At 41.0% G+C, this 23,224-nt stretch overlaps 1 protein-coding gene across 1 annotated transcript; it reads right to left on the bottom strand.

The window, feature by feature from the left end:
• Positions 1–2,821: 2,821 nt before the first annotated feature.
• Positions 2,822–22,981, bottom strand: LOC308294669 (aminopeptidase N-like). Its single transcript, XM_080737447.1, has 24 exons — positions 22,683–22,981; positions 22,100–22,181; positions 21,578–21,669; positions 19,531–19,635; positions 18,914–19,100; positions 17,481–17,623; positions 16,528–16,664; positions 15,783–15,909; positions 13,572–13,726; positions 12,339–12,452; positions 11,465–11,608; positions 10,351–10,416; positions 10,104–10,169; positions 9,592–9,752; positions 8,850–8,926; positions 7,919–8,049; positions 7,124–7,179; positions 6,222–6,369; positions 5,428–5,519; positions 5,209–5,316; positions 4,509–4,676; positions 3,768–3,908; positions 3,215–3,296; positions 2,822–3,112 (listed from the first exon to the last, which is right to left on the bottom strand). Exons 2-24 carry the CDS (start codon positions 22,177–22,179, stop codon positions 2,951–2,953), a joined length of 2,742 nt encoding a protein of 913 aa, XP_080593573.1. The 5' UTR covers positions 22,180–22,181; positions 22,683–22,981; the 3' UTR covers positions 2,822–2,950.
• Positions 22,982–23,224: the final 243 nt, after the last annotated feature.

The raw sequence follows: 23,224 nt of genomic DNA, 5'->3' as shown, positions 1-23,224 counted from the left end.
GGTACCAAGAAGTCCATCTACTATAACTATATAGACTATCTTGCTGGCTGGTGTTTGTGGAGAGAGGCAAAGGGAAAGTGTAGTGTGCCGTTCCCGATTGTTTAGCAAAAAAATAAACCGCGGAAACCTTTATTGTTTATGTCGGACTTCTGCGTTGTTTGCGGCGTGAGTTTCGGTGCTATAATCAAATGGTTTGCGGATTCGGAATCACAAGAATCTTAGCTTTAAAATGGTATACAGCTTGCAAAGAAATAAACCGCGGAAACCCGAATAAAACGCGATCAAATCCGCGAAAAAACGCAATTTTTCGCGCGTGCATGACCCCCCCCCCATGTCAACCCCCCCACTCTCTAAGAGGCTCTGACGCCTCTGAGGACTACAATTGCTACACTCTATCCACAAGTTTCCAACATCCCATCGTGCATTGCGCAGACATTGGACGGAGCTTCCGGCGCCGCAGCCGAGTGTGATCTACAAGCTCACAACGGCTGCATCTGCGACGCGACGTGAGCTTGTATGTCTGCTGTTAACCGGAAGTGTGGTGCAGTGTTGTGCAAAACATTCTCCAGTAAATTCCCGCGGAAAGAGGTGGATAGACATTGAGGCCTATGGAGATCCGGACAATATGTGCCGGTTTTCATGGTAAATGCGACCTACGGTCGCAATAATAATAAATAATACAAAAAAATAAAATAGACAAAATATTTACCAGAGATGTTATTCTCTCTTCTGTTAGCCATGCTGCAGATGTTTCGGGTCCCATGATGACAGTCCGTCAGTGTGCCCTCCCTCCTACACAAAAAGAGGCATGGAAGCCAGAACAGTGCCAACGAGTTACATAGACCGTTAACAACTCTGTAGCCAAATAAAACACAGGTGAAAAATGAAAGCTGTGACGTTTTCCTCCAGGAGGATCAGGCAGCTTCAGGCTGAGGCTGGCATCAGGACAGGTTCACACCGTTCACACACAGGTGGTGCAATCAGGCCAGAGCATGGGCACGAGGGAGGTGGGCGTGGTTTACTGGTCCCAAAATATTTCAGGATTGCAGTGAATCATGACCATAAAACCTTTGTTTCTATGAAAATAACATTTTGAAAATCGCTATTAAAGTGTAGGCTATTTATTAAAAGTAGTATATCAAACAATGTCATATTAAAATATGTTTTCACATAGGATCAAAGGTTTTATCGTCATGATTCACTGCAATCCTGGATGGCTTGGTTCTAGGCTTAACATAATTGTTATAAATATTTTTGTAAAAGTCTGGCGAAAATGAATGGGGAATATTAAGTGGCACCAGGAATCCACTTCCGCTGCGATGCTCTATATACATAGGCCTACACCAGGGGTCTTCAACAGGGGGTCCGGGACCCCTAGGGTAGGGGGTCCTTAGAGTTACTACAGGGGGGCCGCCAAATCTTTGTGTGATAGGATCATTCTTGTATATGAACAACTTGAACCCTCGCAGGCGCATACCGATTCTGAGGAGAACTTTAGCCAAAAATAGCGAGCGCGAGGCGTTGAGAGCTTGTAGATTGGCTATTTTTGGCAAATAGCTGTTTGGTGTAGAGGTAAAAAAAAAAGAGCAGACCAAGTACAGAGTGAAAGGTAAAATGTACTTAGTAAACAATCAACGATTTAAATTGTTAAATGTCTGAAAAACACATGAACACAAATCCAACATAGACTGATGACAGTTCTGTCAAACAAGTCGATGAAAATCTGCAACAAAATGTATACATTATGTAGTGGGGGGGGGTCCCTGCTTTATCTCCCTCTCAGCTAAGGGGTCCTTGGCCTGAAAACATTGAAGACCCCTGGCCTACACTGTACACACACACACACGTAAGTATGATTTGTGTATGTACATGTATAAATATATATACACTGTATAAGTATACACACACACACACACACACACACACACACACACACACACACACACACACACACACACATTTAATTCTTTATTTGAATCCATGAATTACAATTCAAATATTGCCCATAGTCATATAGGCCTACAGTAGTTAATGTTTTCTAATAATTGTTTTATTGTATTTTTAATGCAAAGATAACATGCTGTACAGTATAGAATGACAATGAAAAAAAGAATGCAGAGCAATATCAATCGATCAAAATGAAGGCATGTTCAATCTTTATAATGACTTCTATTTAATTATGTTTGTTTGTAGTTACGATCAGGTGTCCAGGATTTTTACAGGGCTGATGCCACATCCGTCCTGTAAAAACCTGACATCACAGACAACCTTACACACACAATACTGTAGTAGACCCAGGGGGGTCCCCACGTGATTTTAGGGGGGTCCCCAGATGATTACCGGTAGCTTAACGTGAAACATGTTATTCTCACTCAACAGTACACAAACCATTATGTACAGTATAAATTTTATCAGGGTATCTGCACCTCTAAATTGACAATTTAAGGTCTTTTAAGACCTCTAAAATGAACCTTTTCATTCCGTCAAAAGTAATCAACATTTTTGTTTCTGTGGAAACTAAATGTAATGCCTCACTTCATTACTTCTCAATGTAACGAATGACTCCTACAATTCCTACAATTCCAAGTGCTTGTCAGGGTGGGGGGTCCCCAATGTTATAGACATCATTATTTAGATACATAGAAAGAGAACGTGACATCACACCATTGAAAGTTATAGCTTGAAAAACCTCTCAAAATGGTGCCACCTGTCCATTGAACTCAATGGACCAGGTCACTAGTTCTAAATATTGTGGTACTATGAACCACAATGGAAACAAACCCCCCAAGGCTTTTTTTGTGTTATCCTTTTAGCACCCCCCCCCCCCCGCCCTTTATTTGTATTACTGTACTGTTGTGTTGTTTTCAAACTTAATTAATAAAGTATTCAATCAATCAAATGTATTATACTAATCTATTACCCTTTTTTGTACTATACTATTAACCAGAGCTCACCCTCTCTCTCTCACAATATTGTGTTTGTTAAACCAGTCCAAGATGTCTTGTTTGTTCTTGTGTAGCCAGTTGATGTTGGCGGTGGTCCTCTCATAGGCCTGTTTCAGAGCCAGCGTGGCCGAGCCAAAGTCACCGTTCTCCTCTTCAAAGGCCTTAAGCTATAGGGCCACAGACATGGAGGTACAGTTAATAGAAAATTGATAATTTCTTCGACATAATAATACTAAGTTAGGCACTACGTTGATTATTCCACCACAAACCTCCTGCAGTTCGGTTTCGGTAGAGAATCTCTCAGTGACTCCACTGATCAAGTCGGCAAAGTTGAAGGAGTCTGCTCCATAGCTGAAACAAAATGAAAACGGTTCAAGGGTGAAACCCCCCAGTTTAATTTCCTCTGTGTCCAGCTGCAGAACCCCACTATACAAATGGACTCGGAATCTCAAGAGTCTGAGACTTATTAAATTACACCATCACGTATCATCCAATGTGATTAACCTACCCTCTAGGGGAAAATACAGTTGTGACTTAGCACCTGAAATATTGGCAGTTCAACAGATGAACTTATTTTGAAAAAATAAATACTGTAGTTGCCTACTGGCCTTCATCATGGAATAAAACCCAATAAACAAACAAAAGTGAGGTTATATATTTATTAGGTGAATCTGGCTTAGATTTATTTTCCAAACCTAATTTCTTAATGTGCAAAAAAAAAGGTCACAGTTACAAAAGTTTTAACTGAAACAAGAAATCATCATCTCTCTTTCTCTCTCTCACACCTCTCTATCCTGCCTGCCAGTAGTATATAATACTCACTCTGTAAACATGTGTCTCCAGTTTTTCCTGACAAAGTCCCAGGCCAGATCTTGCCCCTCTCTGTTACCGGCAATGGAGACAATGACTGAAGTGGCGTCCTGCTTCCGGATCATGTCTGGCTTTAAGGTGAAGGAGAGATAGCTGGAAGGACAGAAGAGACAAAGTCACTCATTCATCCATTAAGACCTGAGGCCGATTCTACAAATGCCTTCTAAATCAATAGTTCTCACCCTTTAATGATTTTTAAAATTTCAAAACATGTTTAAAAATAGCAGATGTACAAGCTTGCAGTATGGCACAAAGTGATGTACTGTGAGCTTGTACATCTACTATTTTTGAATACCAAACGCAAAAATCAAACATGACACAGATGCTTTTTTGGTTTTAATGGGTTAATAACACACAAACTCACACACCCCCACATGCACAAACGCACACACGCTCTCCCCACACACACTTGTGATTCTTTATTTGAGTCCACATTTATAAAATGACAAGGGCCCAAATATTTTTTCAGTTTCCTCTGATATCCTATACACTCTAAGTAACATCTAAGTGCATGAATCCAGTTCAGAATGTAAATAACACACATGAACATATTCACAGTCATCATAGGCCATACACTTCCGTTTGCCATATTACCAACCAACACCAGGTGTGGGTAGTACAGGAAGCACATTCTCATTCAAATAGATCGACTGGCTACAAGCAGAACACACACACACACACACGCACACACACCTTTTCAGCAATGTTTTGTTGTTGGTACATGCGAGAGCGTGCATCAGTTTGCTAGCTTCACTAGCGACTGTAGCGTTCTTAAATCGGTCCCAGCCAAACTCCCACTCAGCCACGCCCCCTGCTGCCACAGCACTGCAGTACACCGATGAACGCAGGTTGGGATGAATCCTGGCGACACAACAGGATTAACTTATCATTAACCGTCAGTGTCAGTAAAATAATACATGATCAATCAATAGCAATTGTACCTTGGGTTACCAACCGTCCCTTGAAATACAGTACATAATTGTCCCCTTATTTGGAAACTAAAAGACCCTTATTGACCTGATAAAGGGACACACTTTGTTCCTTATTTTGGGGGAATCAATCAATGACACACATCTCACAATTTCAAACAGCTCATATACAGTACATACTATATATAATACAGGTTGTAACCACTTAGTCATCTTTGGCCGCTTTTTTCTGACTACACCAAATCTCTTTGCTAAAAGATTGTCTTCTGCCATCTTTGAATATGGATGCTGGTGTTGAAGTGGTTAATATAAAATACAAAGACTGTACATTATATACAGTGAGGTTTTATGTTTGTTTGGGCGTCCCTTATTGTTCTTAGATATAAGGGACGCCCATTCAGGTCTCCTCCAAATAGATAGACATGACAGAGACAGAGATGGAAGAATACGAGTGGTTTACTAACGTATTGTGATGAGTGTCCATCCATTGTTTGAACCATGTGGTGGTTAAATTCTGGCATTCTTCCACTCCTGTTTTACAGGCCATATCAATAGCATTCACCTGGTTGTATCTGCAGAATAAGGGAGAGACAAAAATGATTAACACTTGACTCCCAAAAGATGTAACTGGTGCCAACAGCATGAGAACCTCTGGGTTAAAGTAATACATCCAGAGCACTTACTGGTCAGTGTGTCCATCTGGAACTCGCGTCCATTCTGATGTCACGTTCTTGAAGTACAGGAAGAGAGGAGTCACCAGCTTCTTTATGTAGTCCTGGAAACATTTGATATTGTTCTAGTTATTCTTCATCAGGTTAGATGTGTCCGAATACACCGACCCATGCCCACGCCCACACCCACAAACACAGGTAGGCAGGCATGCGCACACACACACGCACGCACACACACACTCACACATGCACGCATACGGTAACCGGAACACTCGCCCTAAAACACACTCACCCCCAATTTCTTCGCAGACCGCTCGTCCCCAGTGGTTCTTGTATGTTTTAATGGGAATAGGTTTATGGTTAAGCATATGGTTTATGGTTTACTCAGGTTAAGTGTAGGAATAAGGCTAGGTTTAGGCATAGTTTTACTGAGGTTACGTTGGCCAGAGCTTTGCCCTGGGTTAGGGGTAGGGTTAGAGCTTTGCCCTGTGGGGCAGAAGCCTCTCTGCCTCATTCTCATACAGCTCTTATAGTCCATTCTGACAGAGATGCTATTCTAACATGGATATGTACATAAGGATATGTCCTAAAGATACACATTCGCTGACAGAGTGAGAGAGTAAGCGTGGGTGAGACAACTCAGCTGTTAAGATTGACAGCTGTAGTCGAGTTGAATTAGCATGTGCACTGGCTGGTTGACCATCCATTCAATGAGATTGAATGGAAGGAAAACTAGTACATAATACACATATTTGTTACTCTATACATTTCTGCCACCACAGAGAGGACAGATATTAATATTATACCTGCATAGGCCTGTAGACTTCCGTGCGGTCCAACATTCTGTAGTAATAGTGCATATTATTCAGCGCAGACTGCCAGGGCATGTATTGTGTTTCTCCATCTAGATACAGGGTGGTCCTCAGGGCTAGAGTAGTGGAAAGCAAGGAGGCCCTGGAGGAACAGTCACATTATTTGGATGGAGATGTCAATTCATATTACTTTCATGATCATCAATGAGGAAACTAAGGGATGATGACTGATGAGGGTGACTAAGTTGGCCTACTGGCAGCATGCACAACAAATGTTTATCAGTCCAGCGGTTTGCAACTCCTGGCAAATAGACACACACACACACACACACACACACACACACACACACACACACACACACACACACACCGCTCACTTCACACTAAGTGTGATTTTTATTGTTTTACAGCGTGGCTCTGTAGTAGCCTATCAATCAATGTCTCGTAAAGGAGGTCTTTATGAGCACTCCAATAGTGTATGTTTTGCTCCTCTTATTATAAGCGATTTGGTCTTGTTTTCCTGTAAAGTCCCTTGTAAACATTCGTAGTTGCGGGTTGCCTTAGTTTGGGCTTGTTTCTGAAGTGTAGCTGCTTATTTGGCCTTGCTTTCAAGATTCTTTTTTAAATAGCTGATTTACTAGAGCTCAAGTGGTGAAAAGGGTTGCTTCTTTTGGGCTTGTTTTCATAGATGTGGTCGCTTGTTACACTCTTTTCTCTCACCAAAGAAAAAACCCCTTCACTCCAGACAGGGCAAGGACGACTGATCAAAACTGTCCAAAAAAGTTAAGTTTCCCAGCGACACGTCGATAACTGTCAAGGTGCTTTTCAACCGTTCCGACGGCAAAATGTGGCCGAATCTCGGTGGTTAAGAGTTACCTTTAGACACTGTAACTTACCTGGCCAGATTGAAAGCATCATCCACCAGTTGTGCCCTGTTGATCACAGGAATAACCTGCAAAACATTCTCTAGTTGATCATTGGAATAACCTGCTAAACATTCTCTTGTTGATCAAACAGGATGTGGGGACAATAGTGGCAACAGAAATGTTTTAGATGTGGAACATGAAAAAAAGGGGAATTAAATCAATTAACCTTGCATTTAATCTTTGTCTAAAATTACCCATTGTATGAAATACACTAAAAGTAAAACATAAATGCATTGCAGGTAGGGATGGGTATCGTCTGCGATACTTTTAATGGTATCGATCGCTTGACGTCGATACTATCGGGTATCGGTTCACGTAAAAACGAACGATACCTCGTTTTGATACTCTGGAACGCACCACTGGCCGGTCGCATCTGTAACAGTTGGGCTACTGAGAGTTTAATGACTGCTTTAGTAGGCTACACTCGTTACTGTGGAAAATAGCCGACAATAGCCTATAATGTTTATTATTATGATGATTATCCAACGTCTATACTCTCCGCTCCGCCACACTGTGATCATCATCATCACCTCTGCTCTACCGCAGAAGCGAGTCACCACTCTTTCCGCGTTGAAGTTAAACTTAAATAAAAAGTATCGAAAATGGTTTCGAAAATGGTATCGTATCGATTCCCAGGTATCGAAAAAGGTATCGTATCGATTCAAAGGTGAACGATACCCATCCCTAATTGCAGGGTGGCTATGTCTGGAGATGATCTCAAATAGTTCTTGATCTGTGGTTTGGAAATGAAACTATTGTGTGCACCTGGTGGTCTGTGTTGAGTTGTGTGAGGAGTCTTTCCCAGTTGCCAAGATCATAGTTCACTCTATAATAGCCAGTCACATTAATGTTGGCCAGAACCCAATCACCACCAGTCCTCATCTCTCTGTTTACCCCTGAAAGAGAAATACAGATAGTGTGAACTGTGAAGAGAGCAATATACTGTAAACATAGAAAGATAATGCATTATGCAGACATCCCACCTCTCCCGGGGGTCTCCTGGGAATTAGAGTCCTCTCGGACTAAATATCCTCGGACTAAATATCCAGACCATTGTGAGATTCGCGGGAAACGGTTTCTATTTACTGCCCAGAGCTCAGATCCGGTCTAGAGCCCTCCTACTGACTCGGTAATTGGAACATATTAAAGCACACAGACCGGATCTGCAACCTACAACGCCCCTTTGACCTCCCCAGGGGTGTCGCACCAAATTCTGGGCCCTGGGTACTTTAACTATTGAAAAATAGCTTGTAGATCTGCTATTTTTCAATAGCTAAAGTATACAATAATTAAGGCCCCTCCACCTAGTAATTCAGTCCCATTTTTCTCCACCCCTATGACGCCCCTGGACCTCCCAGTCTCATTTGTCGATGAACTGTCAATTTGGCAAAATGTATTCATTTCATTCGCTGTGGGAAGGCTGGGCATCTACTAATGACTGCAGTCTTTGATTATGCAATGTCCCATGTGTACACACATTGTGTATGTATAGCAGAAAACAACAGTATGCAAGAACGCTGAGGTACTGTATTATGCATTGTGTTACATTATACTGTACATCAGACTGTTTCAGATGAACTCCAAACCTGCTGAGTTTGTAAGTAAATGTCCAAAACACACTGTCTCTCTGTTTTATAGTTGTCAGCCTAGCATGAAGACAGGAACCAAAATAGTACATGTTGGTGTATGTTCATACCTGACTTCTCCATCAGCCAAGAGTCTTCTTGAACCTTTCCTGACTTCATCCATCTAATGGGAATCAGCCACACATTGCTGACAACAAACACATATGTGTAAGTCATTCATTCATGTTTTCTTTTATAATATAACATGTACGGTACTAAGGGCTTGTTTCCATCATGGTCCTGTGTATTCAATTAATCCCCAAATAAGGTTAGTGAGTCTGAGTGATTACTGTCAGAGAGAAAGTGATTCAAATTGTGTTCCTTATCATGTTGTTGTAAATCAGGAAAGGGTGAATGGGTGGGTGAAGGAAGAAGTAAAAGGGAAGAATAAATGAATGTCTATGTGGATCTGGTCAAAATATGTACATTAAAAGCATGTGTCAACACAGCAGAAAAAGAATCACACACAAATGTGAAGTGAGCGGTGCTGGTGATGATGATAGACCCACATCGTCTCATCATTATATTGTCCAATCAGAAAAGGGACAATAATTATTTGATGGACCGTACATTTTGCATGGACATACACACATGGACATACACACAAAGTCTCGCATTTCTTTCACAGCACGATTAGAAAGTCAATGCAAAGACCGGTGCAAATTCGCAATTGGCTGAGAATGACATGGCGTGATGCACGTGGCACGATTAAGCGTGCATGAGTCAAGCAAGGGCGAAAGATTCTACTTCACGCCCGGTGTGAACACAAGGTTTGTATTTTTTTACTGAGATGTGGTCATGCATACAACATACTTATATGGGACATCAGGTTCTGGGTCCAGTATTAAATGCTTCTGAGACAATGCTCCTGTAGAGGTATCTATGGTGACCACAGGGAAGCCCATCTGAGAGACCCAGCCTCTCATGATATCATTAACCCCAGCAGGAAGCTTCATACCATTGGCATCTACCGCCTATGGAGGAAACATGACAGCAGATGTCCTTTGTAAAGAGAAGGATGATTTAAGGCCACAGTAGCTTCATCATCCATTTATTTGGGAAGTACAGTGTTCAACTTCTGTAGGGCATTGGTTCTCAAAGTGGTGTTCAGGGACCCCCAGGGGTCTTTGAGGGGGATCCCCAGAAAGATTTGCAATAATTCAAAATGTATTTTAAACTTCGGCTATTTGAAAATAGATAAACTACCGTACAGACATTTAGAAACGTAAAAAATAAAAATGTGTTGAATAGTTTTGAAACACAAATATTCTCTCAAGTTGTTTAATGTAGTAGTAGGGATTAGTTTGCAAGTCAAAGGTTCTTACCATTTGTAGATGGTCCCACAAGTCTGTGCCTGCTGTGTTGCCATAGGCAAAATGATTTAGGTAGCTCTGGGGAAGAATGCATCACATCTCAGTATGCTATTATGGGATCACTGGTGACTAAGGCAGTAATAATACCATCATTCAGGTTCAAGTCCTCATTCACATTTCTATTATATACTGTATAAACATACAGTCAGTATATACATACAATGCTGTAGTGTACAGTAACTTAACATTCAATACATACGCTGAGACCATGGACAAAGACTTGTTCTGATAAGAAATCTGACAACATCCTCAGAACTGCTGCACCCTGAAGAGAAAGAGAAAGGAACTGAAAGTTACACCGTAAAATCCTTGTGCTTTTCTTTTTTGGAGCGGTGAAAGCGCTCCCAATGAACAGGTATATCCGTGGGTATGTGGCTGGGTGGCTGGCTGGGTGGCTGGCTGGGTGGCTGGCTGGCTGGCTGGCCGTGTCCGTAGCCTGGGCAATACCTTGAGTGGCCACACACAACACACTAGTTAAAGGAGGGGCGCTGTTTTGTGCAGGCCAGGCACACTCACCACTCACTCACAGGCACAGTTTACACTCACTCACTCACTCACTCACATAGGGTACAGCTGCTCAAATTCACCGCTCCACTTCGAACCGAGGTTTGATTTTTCTTTTTACTCTGAGAGCCTGCAAATGTAATTACATTTTTTTTATATCACTGGTTTTACACTTTCACCAATTTCAGTGAAAGTGAAATTAGTTTTTGAGCAAGATCCATCATCATTGTTTTCAGGAAAGAAAGAGGGGGGAGGGAGCAGAGAGAAAAACAGAAAAAGACACATGTCAAGTTACGTTAACGCAGATGGAAGTTTTAGGATGTTGCTGCATTCTGTCACAACAATGATAGTATGTCATCTTCATTATCACATACAATTACCCAGCCTTTACAGTATTTGTCCCCTTGGGTCAGGGGGCGAGAAAATGACAAGAGGACAATGTGTTGTGAGCTTGTAGATCAGCTATTTCAGCTATGAGATACAGATTTCTGTATCTCATATACCAAACATTGTATGAATTTCTATAAACTCATGATTTTTTTTATATAATTCTCAAAAGCAAAAGAAAAGGTCCCAAAAACGATAGTATACTTTATATACTCTAAATTGTTACTGTGTCTCTTCATCTCTATACCTCATTATAATGCTTTTCTTATACCTTTTTTTTTTTACTGTAACATACTTGAACATTGCTTGAGCTCCTCCTCTGAGATGGTATCAAACTGCTTCTTGTACCTTACTGTATGAGATGGTATCAAACTGCTTTGTGTACCTTACTGTATGAGATGGTATCAAACTGCTTCTCGTACCTTACTGTATGAGATGGTATCAAACTGCGCACTGATCTGGTGTGGCAGGACAATGTCTTCTTCCTTGGAGGACAGGGGGTGAGAGGAGGCAAGGGCGTCCACAGCAAACACTGTTTGGACATCGTCCAATACTATCAAGTCTTTCTGGATGGAACAGATGTATAGTAAGTCTCTATTTAAATGATATCAATGATATTTACTGTGTGAATTCAAGTCTAGTTTATGCATACAGCACTCTTAAATATTTGGCTTAGCTAAAGTGTTTTACAGAGAGAGACACACACACACACACACACACACACACACACACACACACACACACACACACACACACACACACACACACACACACACACAATAGTGTTGCCAGATTTTGCTAAAGAAAAAAAAACCCAAAAGAAGCGACTATTAGACTATTATTACACTTTAAACCTATATGTATCGGATATTTGAAAATAGCCGATCTACAAGCTAGCAAGCTTGCATATCTGCCATTTTCAAAAAAGAAATCTTGAAAAAAAGTCAAACATTTTCAGTATCATTTGAAACATTTTAATAAAACAAATCTGGTTTGAGGGTCCATGGCAATATTCAAAAACTATTTACAAGCAGATTTAAAGAAAAACAAGCCCAAAGTCGCTTATAATAAGCAGACATGGCAACACTGACACACACACACACGCACACGCACGCACGCGCACGCACGCACGCACGCACGCACGCACGCACACACACACACACACACACACACACACACACACACACACACACGCGCACACGCACACACACACACACACACACACACACACACACACACACACACACACACACACACACACACAGGTCATTTTGTTTAATCCACCATAATTCATACCACGTTCCATTGTGGTTCAGCTTTGTCGGCTCCCAGATAGGCGACGTAGGAAGCAAAGCCTTCGTTGAGCCACACCTCATTCCACCACCTCAGAGTCACCAGGTTACCAAACCACTGGGCAGGAAAACAGTAATGACAGTCAGCCACTGAATCAATGAAAACGGACAGACAGACAGACAGACAGACAGACAGACAGACAGACAGACAGACAGACAGACAGACAGAGGGATATATCCTAGATCAGGGGTCTTCAACAGAAGTCTTCTTTGTGTGATATGGATTCTTTTTGTACCATTTCAACTGCAGAATTCCTATTCTGAGGGGAACATTAGCCAAAAATACTAGATATACAAACACACAACGCCTCGCAGAGCAAGATGCGGAAAAAACTCTTTTTGGTGTAGAGTGAAAGAAAAGAGCAGATCAAGTACAGAGCCAAAAGTCAAGTTTACTAAGTATTGAGGGTTTCAGTGGTTAAATGTCTGAAGAAAACAAAAAACATTGGTTCACACAACACTGATAGTCTATAAATGAAGCTACTGTATCTATGAAATCTATGAAAAGGTTTAATCTGCAACACAATGTAGTGGGGTTCCCTGCTTCACCTCGCTCTCAGCTTAGGGGAACTTGGCCTGAGAAATGTTGGAAGACCCCTGTCCTAGATTGATTAATAATTTAAAAAATCAAACCTCCGTTCGAAGTGAAGCGGTGAATTTTTATTCTATGTGTTCTAGAGCTATGAAATCTGTGTTCTAGATCTATACATTCTGTGTTCTAGATCTATACTTTCTATGTGCTTTAGTTCTATATTTTTATGAATTCTGAATTCTGAATGATTTTGTCTGGAGGGCCAAATTGTCATGTGAAGCTTGACCAATCCTCAATTCTGCATGCACGGGACATGTACGGGACAGACAAAGCCACTCCTTGAGAATCTATGGGGATCCTCAAAAACTAGACCAGGTCAACCTGGTTGTGCCAGACCCCCTGTCTGTCATCATCATTTATGACATCATGCCTTTTGTAGGCATGTCATCATCATGTCATCATCATATATACCCTTTATATAGAAAACCCGGACAGACCGACATTTGCTTATGTAGGCCTACCCATTTCATGGGTCTGGCAAAAACATGTACGGGACGGACAAAGCCACTCCTTGGAAGCGGCTTTCACCGCTTCAAACAAACAACAACAATTGTCTAATTAATTAATAAACACAAATCATCTTACCATGTGGGCCAGTTCATGAGCAATAATGGTGGCAGTGGTCTCTTTGTTTCTATTGGAGGAGGTGAGGGGGTCATAGAGTAGAGTGGTTTCCCTGTATGTGACCAAACCCCAGTTCTCCATCGCCCCATAATAGAAGTCTGGAAGAGCTATTTGATCTGTAAAGCATAAAATCATTGTCCAGCCCATTAACCATAGAACACTAATGCTTTTTTTGGTCACACCATCATTAACGCCGGTTAGATTTTACCTGATATAATATATTCCATAAAAAATATTTCTTATTGAAAATATAGTAGAGTACAACATTACATGGCAAAAACGAAAAACAGATATCATAGGGAAGCCCTATCATGGGGAAGCCCTATCAGGGGTCCGCTCACTATCCCGACGGGCCGCTGTTCCGACTAGCGTCGGTAGGTTAGTTACTGAGGTACGGTTACTGAGGTTACGTTTAGGGTTAGGGGTAGAGTTAGGGTTAGTTTTAGTGTCGGAATACCGGCCCGTCGGCACACTGATGCGGACCTGCCCTATCATGGGGCGCAGAATTTGTGGGAAAATTGGGTATTGTTTTAAAAATATATTACAAAAAAATAAAATGGGTGGACTCTCCTTTGGTTCACCCATTCCTGGGACATGTGAGAATAGTCCAGTGAAGGCAGAGTCAACTGCCAATTGTGGGAGCATGGAATATTTTTACCCTCTATCATTAACGCTGGGTGAAATTCACCCGGACACCTGCCTGTAGAAAAACACAGGGATGGGGACAGGGAAACACGCCTTCTGCTTTCTAGGCTAGGCCAAGTTGAACTGAGCAGTGATATATAGCAGGTTACTATGATTGTTTTGAACATACTATGTCCAAACACTGGGGAAGAAAAGACATGATTATGCTAGGTTACATAGGATGAGCTTATAGTTGACAGTTGAATGGCCTCTGCACATAGTGTAAATAAAAATGCTTGATGTGAAATCATCAATCATCAGGTGTTCATTGGTGGAAGGAGAAGTAAGAATAAATCAAATGGATGAACGTCAAACTGCACAAAGAGAGGAGCTGAATGTCCTCATATGAGCAGGATTAACCACTTATACCCTATTCTCAGGGCTCTGTACTAGTGTCTTTTCTGTTTTCGCTCTACAGTACATTAATATCTTTGTTGACAATAGCCGACCTAAAAGCTCACACTGCGTCCCAACATCTGCAATTTTCTGTAAATGTTTTCCCCACAATATGGATGCTGGGGTTTAAATCTACTAGATCTACTATTTTGGCCACATGGCACCCGTCATTTGAGTTTAAAATGGGGCTTAAAGGACGACTTCACCCATTCTTAACCTATCTTTATATAATTGGTCCTCAGTCACTAATGCTCATGATAGAATGGTACAATTTATTTTCCTACCCTGTCCATACTGTCTCATACTGTAGGAGGGCTGTGGACATTTCTGAAATTCGCCTACCAGTGACATCACCGTGAAGCGCTTTTATTAACGTGAAAACAACCATTATACTATAGCAGGCCAACTTTCCAGGAATAGAAAGCCATCAGTTTCTATTAGCTTGGATTCCCCATTGATGATGTCACTGGTAGGTGGGTTTCCGAACTGTTCACAGCCCTCGTATGAGACACAGGCCGTAGACAAAATTGTACCATTATTGTCATGAGCATTATTGAGGACCAATTATATGAAGAAGATAGGTTGAAAAGGGGTGAAGTCGTTCCTTTAAGCCCCATTTTAAACTTCCTCAAATTATGGTCATGCCGCGAAAATAGTAGATTTACGCAAGTCTGGTGCAACGCACAGATCCTGGACCTGGTGAGAGCAGGAGAGGACCTGGTGAGACTTGGCCAGGAGTCAACCCATAGAGCCTAGTTCTTCCACGTGCCAGAGTGGTTTATCCCCCAGTCCTGGCAGAGTAGTTCCGGGGCAGCGGATTGAGTGAGCCTATCTTCCCCTAATAGGACTGATTGTGGATAGCTACTGGGACGTAAGTCAGGACTTGATCACCCTGGCTGGGTCACCTGTTGGGAGGGTGTATGATAACACCTGTCGACCTCAGGCTACATCACTGATGATACGTCCCAGTTGCATCCTTGTGATGTTTTTCAAGATCTACAGTATTGACTTGCACATGCCCAAAATATTGACGAGCTATAAAAATGCAAAATTATTATTGACGGCTGGTTGGAAGTGGTGAATGGGCCTCACCAGACTTGGACAGGGGGTAGGAGGTGTTGTAGTACTGTTCGAAGAAGTCCAGTATGGGTCCAGTTATATTGAGGGCATAGTCTCCCTGTCCGTCCTCGATGGCTTTCCTCCGAGCCCATATACGGATCTGTAACAATATTACTTGTGTATTATTGGAGCAAAGTTCATGCTATTATACAGTAAACTATTTGATATACTGTAAGCACAGCTGTGACTCAGTCATAGAAGATAATTGCAGCCATGCTGATATGGAGCAGTAGTTCTTTTCAGCCGTGACCCCCAAAATGATCATATTTGAACTGGGAGCCCCCAACCTGACAAGCACTTGTTGAGGCATTACATGTTGTTTGACTCGGTTCCACAGATAAACATGCTGCCTCTTTCTTATATTATTTGACAATTTGGCCAATGTTTTTTTATAGTAGTTTGTTGATTACTTTTGATGCAGCAATGGTCTTTTTCTTTTCTTTCTTTTTTTTGTTTGTTGTAGAGCTATTAAAAAGGTCTTAAAAGTCCTTAAATTGTCACTTCGCTGTCATCCGGGGACCTCCCCACAATAATGGGTTGAGAAACACTGATACAGAGTATACAGTATACAGCAAATGTGCATGATTTTAGTCATAGAAGATGCATGCTCCTCGTCTAAGTTCACTCTATTATGTGGGTATGACATCATGCCAGAGTTACCAGTACCGGTATGTCTCCTATTTTAGAGCTGAGGTGGGCATAATACATGAAGAGTTACCAATGTGTCTCCTTCTTTAGAGCTGAGGTGGGCATAATCGGAGACGATGATGGCCAGTAGATAAGTGGACATTCTCTCGGTAGGCTCAAACCTGGTCTGTGTCACTGCCACTCCATCTATGGTTGTGTTAACAACCTCTGCATAGAAGGCAAACACATGATTAGATGTGATTGTCAATAATGATACATTGTATCATGAACTTTCCTTTGAATGTTTATTTTCAGCTCATTTACTGCTTATTTGACCGAATGCACAAATTATACATTTTTATTTTGTTGTATTGTTTGTTCTCCCGAAGTGTTCTATTGTCAAAGAAATGCATGAAGTTACACTAAAACAAATCCTGTTGCAAGCTTGCATGAGAGTGACAGGATTTCTCTCTTATTCAGGCACGTGCACACATAGACATCAAAGGGGGCTTGAGCCCCTGCCCTTTTATCCGTCTCTAAAAAGTGCCCTCTCCAGACCATTAATGCAGTTTTTACTATGCTGAAAGAAATGCAAATGCCTTCTTTCCATGCCATACCTGAAGGCAGCATTCAAAATAATTGCCTTGTCTAAACTCTCCTGAACTTGAATGCAGCATCTTATGTTGAAAGAATTGCCCTATCTACAGTATGTAGAAATCCATGCTGTTACACCACATCTCCAGGATTTACTTGATTATGCTTGGTTCAGTGTGGTATCAAGCACCGAAAATAGCTCACAACGCATCGCGCTGTGATATTTTCACCAAAAGGCCCTTTTAGAAATGTCAGCCCCTGCCTCTCTAACATTCTCTGCGCATCCCTGCAGAGAATAGTTGGTCTGGCTAAAATAGCATTGCGTACCAGAGATACAGTAGCTTCTAATATGCTTACAGTTACTTACTGTGCCTGTGATTATTTGGATTGCAGTACATCAAAGCCGGTACACTGTCTGTCATTGCATGTGTTTTTGCACATTCCACTCACCTTCCTCCATGCCATTGGACAGAGCTATAGTTCCAGGGGAGTGAATGAGAGTGATGTGGAAAACTGCCTTCAATGCTGGCTCATCAAAACAGGGAAACGTCTTTCTTGCATTAGTTGGATGCATCTGAGAGGTGATAACAACCCTGAGAATTATCAAAACAATGAATATCACAACAGCAACAGCTAAAAATGAAAACACTGTACTGTACAGTACATTGACAATTCTAACCCCCTGACCTATTTATAAATACTATTTATTTTAATTTATTCCGACTGAACGATGATATGCCTAGTGCTGTGTTCTATTTGTCTGTCATTTAATGTTGTATGAGTGTGAGTATGAGGGACCCCAATTTAAACAAAAGCTTTCTTGTGGTGTTTATCCTTTTAGTTGACCTTGTATCAGTGAACTGTACTGTCCTGTACCTTTTCCTAGGCAAACCTCTAATAAAGTATTCAATCAATCAAACAAACATCTGCATACCGACTGGAACTGCCGGCCAAAAACATTTCTGAATATTCTGCCAGGATGCATAGGACCAAATAAGTCTAATTTAAGTTTAAACTTGTAAACATAAAAAGTACAGAACACACTCTTACACAACACATTTCCACAATTACAGTCAAAGATATGGTTACCTCAATCAGCCATAAAATGTCACCGATACATGCGCCAACTCCATGTAGAATTTATGATATTTAAGATGTACATTTCTCATATTTATGAGGTAAAGACAGTTTCCACTTCTACTTCTAGATAGAGAAGTAAAACAAGTTGACGTTCATTGATAACAGAGTAGCGTGTGTTTACTGTTCTGCATTTAGTAGAAGGAATAAATGTCACCATTTATCACATTTGGATACAGTATACAGTTACACAATGTACAGTATGGGGAGTTTCTATCACCATTTCACTCATGGGTTAAGCCAGGGGTTAAAAACAAACCCAGTGGAATACAGTATATTAGAATATGAGTTTGTTTGATTATTTGACATCGTACAACATTTTATAGACAGTATCAATAGTAGGAGCTCTATTTTAAGCCTAGCGTCTAAAAAGCATCACATAGGAATCTATGATTCTTTGAATATTGGGACAGTGAAATAAAATTTCTTTTCAATGTTTGGCTCATGGTCAACAGTTACTCTTGTGATTGTAAGCGCAGAGAACGATAACTATAAATATATCAATTTAAAGAATCCAGTCCACAACGACGACGATAGTGGTGAACGATATCGCTGGGATCACTTTCAGAATGATTTGATGAACGACAGCCAATCTATCCAAAATGTACTGGGCCTCACAGTTGTACAAAACGATATCGTTCATCAGCGTGGATGCTCACATCGTTATCATTATATAGGTATATTTGTAGTTATCATAATTGGTGAGGACGGTCCTTAAAACACACAAAGAAAAAACATTACCTCACCTTTTGACCCCATCTTCTTCATATTCACTGAGGTACAAACCGGCCAGGTCATCTGCCAGCTCTCCGGTGAACTCAGTGTGCAGTTGGTACCTCTGTCCCCTGGCCAGTTTACCTTTCAACTCTAACACTAGATACTGAGTGGCACGCTCCAGCGAGCTAGACTTAATCCCAGGAGCAGACCTTTCACCTGAAGGGGAAAAAGAAATAGAGCCACGGAAACATTGTTTTCACCATAATTAGTGTGGTTGCCCCTGCAACCAGACTATATATAGTACTTTTCCGACTTTATTCCATCCATCCATCCTAGTAGGACACTCTTGAGTCCTAAAATGTTTTACATTTCATACCATTATTTGCGACCGAAGGTCGCAGTTTAGGATGTGAAACGGCACATCATGTCTCCGTCTGTTTGAACGTGTACACTTTTTGATAACTTATAAGAGCATATCTCCATATACAGTACATGGATCTCCATATATGGGAACCAGGGGTCTCCATATATGGGTAACTGGTCAGATATACATCACTGGCCAGAAGGCCAAGACATGGCGCGACCACGCCCTTTAGGGCAAGGTCGCTTGTTGCCCTGGGGCATTTTACAAGTGTATGTACTGTACCTTTAGTTGTGAGACTGACTGTGTTGTAGTTGTAGACCAGACGATTAGAATGGATCAAAATCAGATTGGTCGGTTCCACACACTCAAACTCCACCATAGAATGACCTGGAATGCATGGAAGTGTTAATGCAATGACAGAAGATGATGATAATCTGCTATCTTTACACTGAGGGCTGTTAACAAATCATTACCTCTTCATTCAGGTGTGGAGCAAACAAAAAAGTGTAGGCCAATGATTCCCTCAGCCATTAAGAGGTTCTGATTGAAACTTGAACCATCCATTAGAACTGGGAAAGCATCTGTGTCATTTTAGATTTTAGCTATATATATGTAACAACATACGTTTTTCAGAAAACTCTTCGTTTTCTGAAAATCTCTTGGCAGATAATTATACAAGCTTAAAAATCTTGAAAGTGTTGTCTATCAAGATTTTTCTGTGTTTCAAACATTTTGAATAATGTTCTCTTCTGGGGGTCCACTCCCGGGCACAAAACATTTTCAGATGGGGGTCAACAGCCAAATACTCTTTCGTCCTTGGCACGAAAGAGTTTGAGAACCACTGAGAGGGTATTTGTAGAATCGGCACATGCTCGCGCATACACATGCTCGTGAGCGATCGCCAATTTAAATAACCTTGCGTGCAGCGCAAACAACTAGTCAAAGGCTCGGAACTTCAATAGAGGAACATTGTGTCAAGGCCCTGACACACTGAACGTGTCAGACACTTGCGTCATCAAACGCACCCATTGTTTACAATGGATATAACTGGCCATACCGGAGGCGTCAAAACCTGTTGACACATCTTTCAGAGCGCTGTTCTATTTTGGAGCATCGTAGCTTGGAACAGATCACTGAAAATCAGTTGGAACAATGCAGAAAAGATTTCAAACGTGTATTGCAGTGTACAGTATAGGACCACAGACCATTTATAAACCTTTAAACGAATTAAACAGAAGATATGAACAGGCGGACTCGCATGATGCTGCATCAGTGACACAGGCATCAGTGACGCTTTCATTGTAACCCATTAAATAATAATAATAATAATAATAATAATACAAATAAAATATTAAAAACAGATCCAACGATCGTAATGAACAATAAATCATAAATGTGTTGAAAAAGGAGCAGATAGAAGCTAACGCTTAAACAGCTATATTTTCATCCACGCCTCTTATCCCTCAACTTACTTTTTTTTTTTTCGATTTTTTTTTTGAAAAACATTTTAAAATAGTTTAACTAGCCGATCTGCATTGACATGCTGTGAGCTTGTAGATCGGCTATTTGAAGTATTTTAAAATGTTTTTCAAATTAGTAAAAGAGGCAAAGACGTTTAGGCATAAGGAGTAAAGCTGGTTGCACACTGCTGCGTTTTTCGGGGCGAATATCGGACTGAATTTCGGAGCACGCAAATAAAAAAATCAACCTCACGTTATGTCAGTCACGTTTGCACACTGCCGCCCGTTTCACGCACCACTCGGTCCCTTGCTCTCTATATCTCTCTCTCTCTCCTTGCCCTGAAAAACGCATTTCGCAACGAAAAACGCAGCAGTGTGCAACCACCTTAAGGCATGGACGAAAATAGAGCCCATAATGCCCTACCCCTTCATTTACAGCTTTATATTAACACAAATCTTGATGATTTTTAACCCATAAGACCTGAAGCCAATTTTACAAAATGTCTTCTAAAGCAATTTTCTGGGAAAATGGGAAACAATTGTTGCTATGTTAGTGGTGCCCATACTTTTTCATGTCAAGGACCCCAAAATGATATGCATTTGGCCTCCGACCCTCACATATTTTGTTCCAGGGACCACCAGAAGCAAAGAAGAAATTTCGCTTTAAAAGAATATATACCAAGATTTGCACAAATGATCAAGATTTTTCAAAAATAGCAGATCTACAAACTCTTTCAAAAAAGATATCCAAAGTTTATTTTTTTATATCCAAAGTATAAAATAATGTATAAGCGATAAAGTCTGAAATGACACAGATGCTCTCCCCGATCTAAATTATAAATGTAGGCTACAAGTGCAAAATTCCTCACCTGTGAAATGATGGACGGTGGAGTGAGGGGTCAGGCGAGGCCACAGGGTCACATTGTAGTGAAGTGGGACCAACGTAGTTGGGAGACGATGTCTGTAAGAAATGTACGAATAAGAAAAGAAAAAAACAGCTTTCAGGGTGAAAACTGCTGCCATTATCAATAAACATGGATTAAAAGGTACAGTATTTAATCCAGTTCACAGACTGCAGTTACTCTACGATCAATATTTTGTTCAATATTTAAATAATTGAACTTTTTATAATTTTATATTGACTATTCTTCTAAACGTATTAGTAAACATAATGATGATGATTATTATATATTATTATTAGTAGCCTATTATTTTACAAAAGTAGTAGTTTTCAGTAAACTGATCGCTTTTCATAAAAGTACCTTTTATGATTTAGATGAGCACATCAGAGGTAAATGTATTCAAATACATTTATATAGTGTGGAAATCTCTGCTAGAATCTTAAAAAGTACCTGGTCAGACCAGTCTGGGAGGAAATAGCAATGTCCTACCTTTGCCATGGAGGTTTGACGACAAAGCTGCCTGTGAGGGCAACAGTCCACAAGCCAACAATGACTGCCACAGATCCCATGGCTAAAAAGGCAGCCATAACATACCATTTGTTAACATGGCAGCAACGCTTCATCGTTTCAGTCAGTGGCACACAAACAATCACCTGAAGCTCTTGGTTTAAAACTTGAGATATATTAGACCAACTAAAAGTTACATTCTAAAACAACAGTCTCACTCTAGGAAGTAGGCTAGCCTCTAAATACCTCATAAAGCCTATGTCAACTGTAGCCTGCTACAAATGCCAAGTCAACTATTAGGCTACTGCTAAATCTGATTCCCTCTATTATGTTCCCCTATCTCTACAACACTACAGTATGGCTACAATAAAATCACATGGACTTAGGTAGGCTATGTAAATGGCTGATGTATTGGGGCAGAACGCTCCCATGGGGTTGTGAGAAGATTGATGACAGTCTGACTCTGTTCTAAGAGATAAGGATAGTAATGAATTAACTCCAGCAGCGTTTTATTGAGCTGTTAAGAATGTCACATGGGTTATTCATGTTAATAATAAACACTCACCGTAACAGCGAGGCGTAATGACGTCAACGAGTGTTGCTTTATAATGATGCTCACTGTTGTTTTATAAACTTTGGCAAGCGGATAGCAGCCGGACCAGAGGCATGCACTCTCTCTTTCAGCCAGGGCTGCAGGTCAGGCTGCTGCAAAACATGGCACATTAAACTGGCAGCATTCCTCACACGAAGACGAAGTAACTTTGTTTCAGCTTCTTTTAGGCTGGATCTTTCCAAAACTAATCAAGTCGGGATTCGACTTCTGTTCTGTATACACTGATAGACTGATAATGCGTTTTGCGTACTTCGTTAAACCAAACCAGCAGTGCAGTGCTTCAGGGTTCGGTTCGGTTATGCCTAAATCAGTGTTGCCAGATTTTGCGAGCAAAACAAGCAACCAGGTCTATGTAAACAAGGCCCAAAAGAAACGACTGGGATTGATTGATTGATTGATTGATTGAAGACTTTATTAGAAGTTTGCATAGGTAAAGGTGCAGTTTCATTACGGTACAGTTCACTGGTACAAGGTCTACTAAAAGGAGATCCTAG

This window comes from Nannobrachium achirus, assembly GCF_963921795.1.
Source record: "Nannobrachium achirus genome assembly, chromosome: 11".
Classification (NCBI taxonomy): domain Eukaryota; kingdom Metazoa; phylum Chordata; class Actinopteri; order Myctophiformes; family Myctophidae; genus Nannobrachium; species Nannobrachium achirus.
This window is presented reverse-complemented; position numbering and strand designations above follow the sequence as displayed.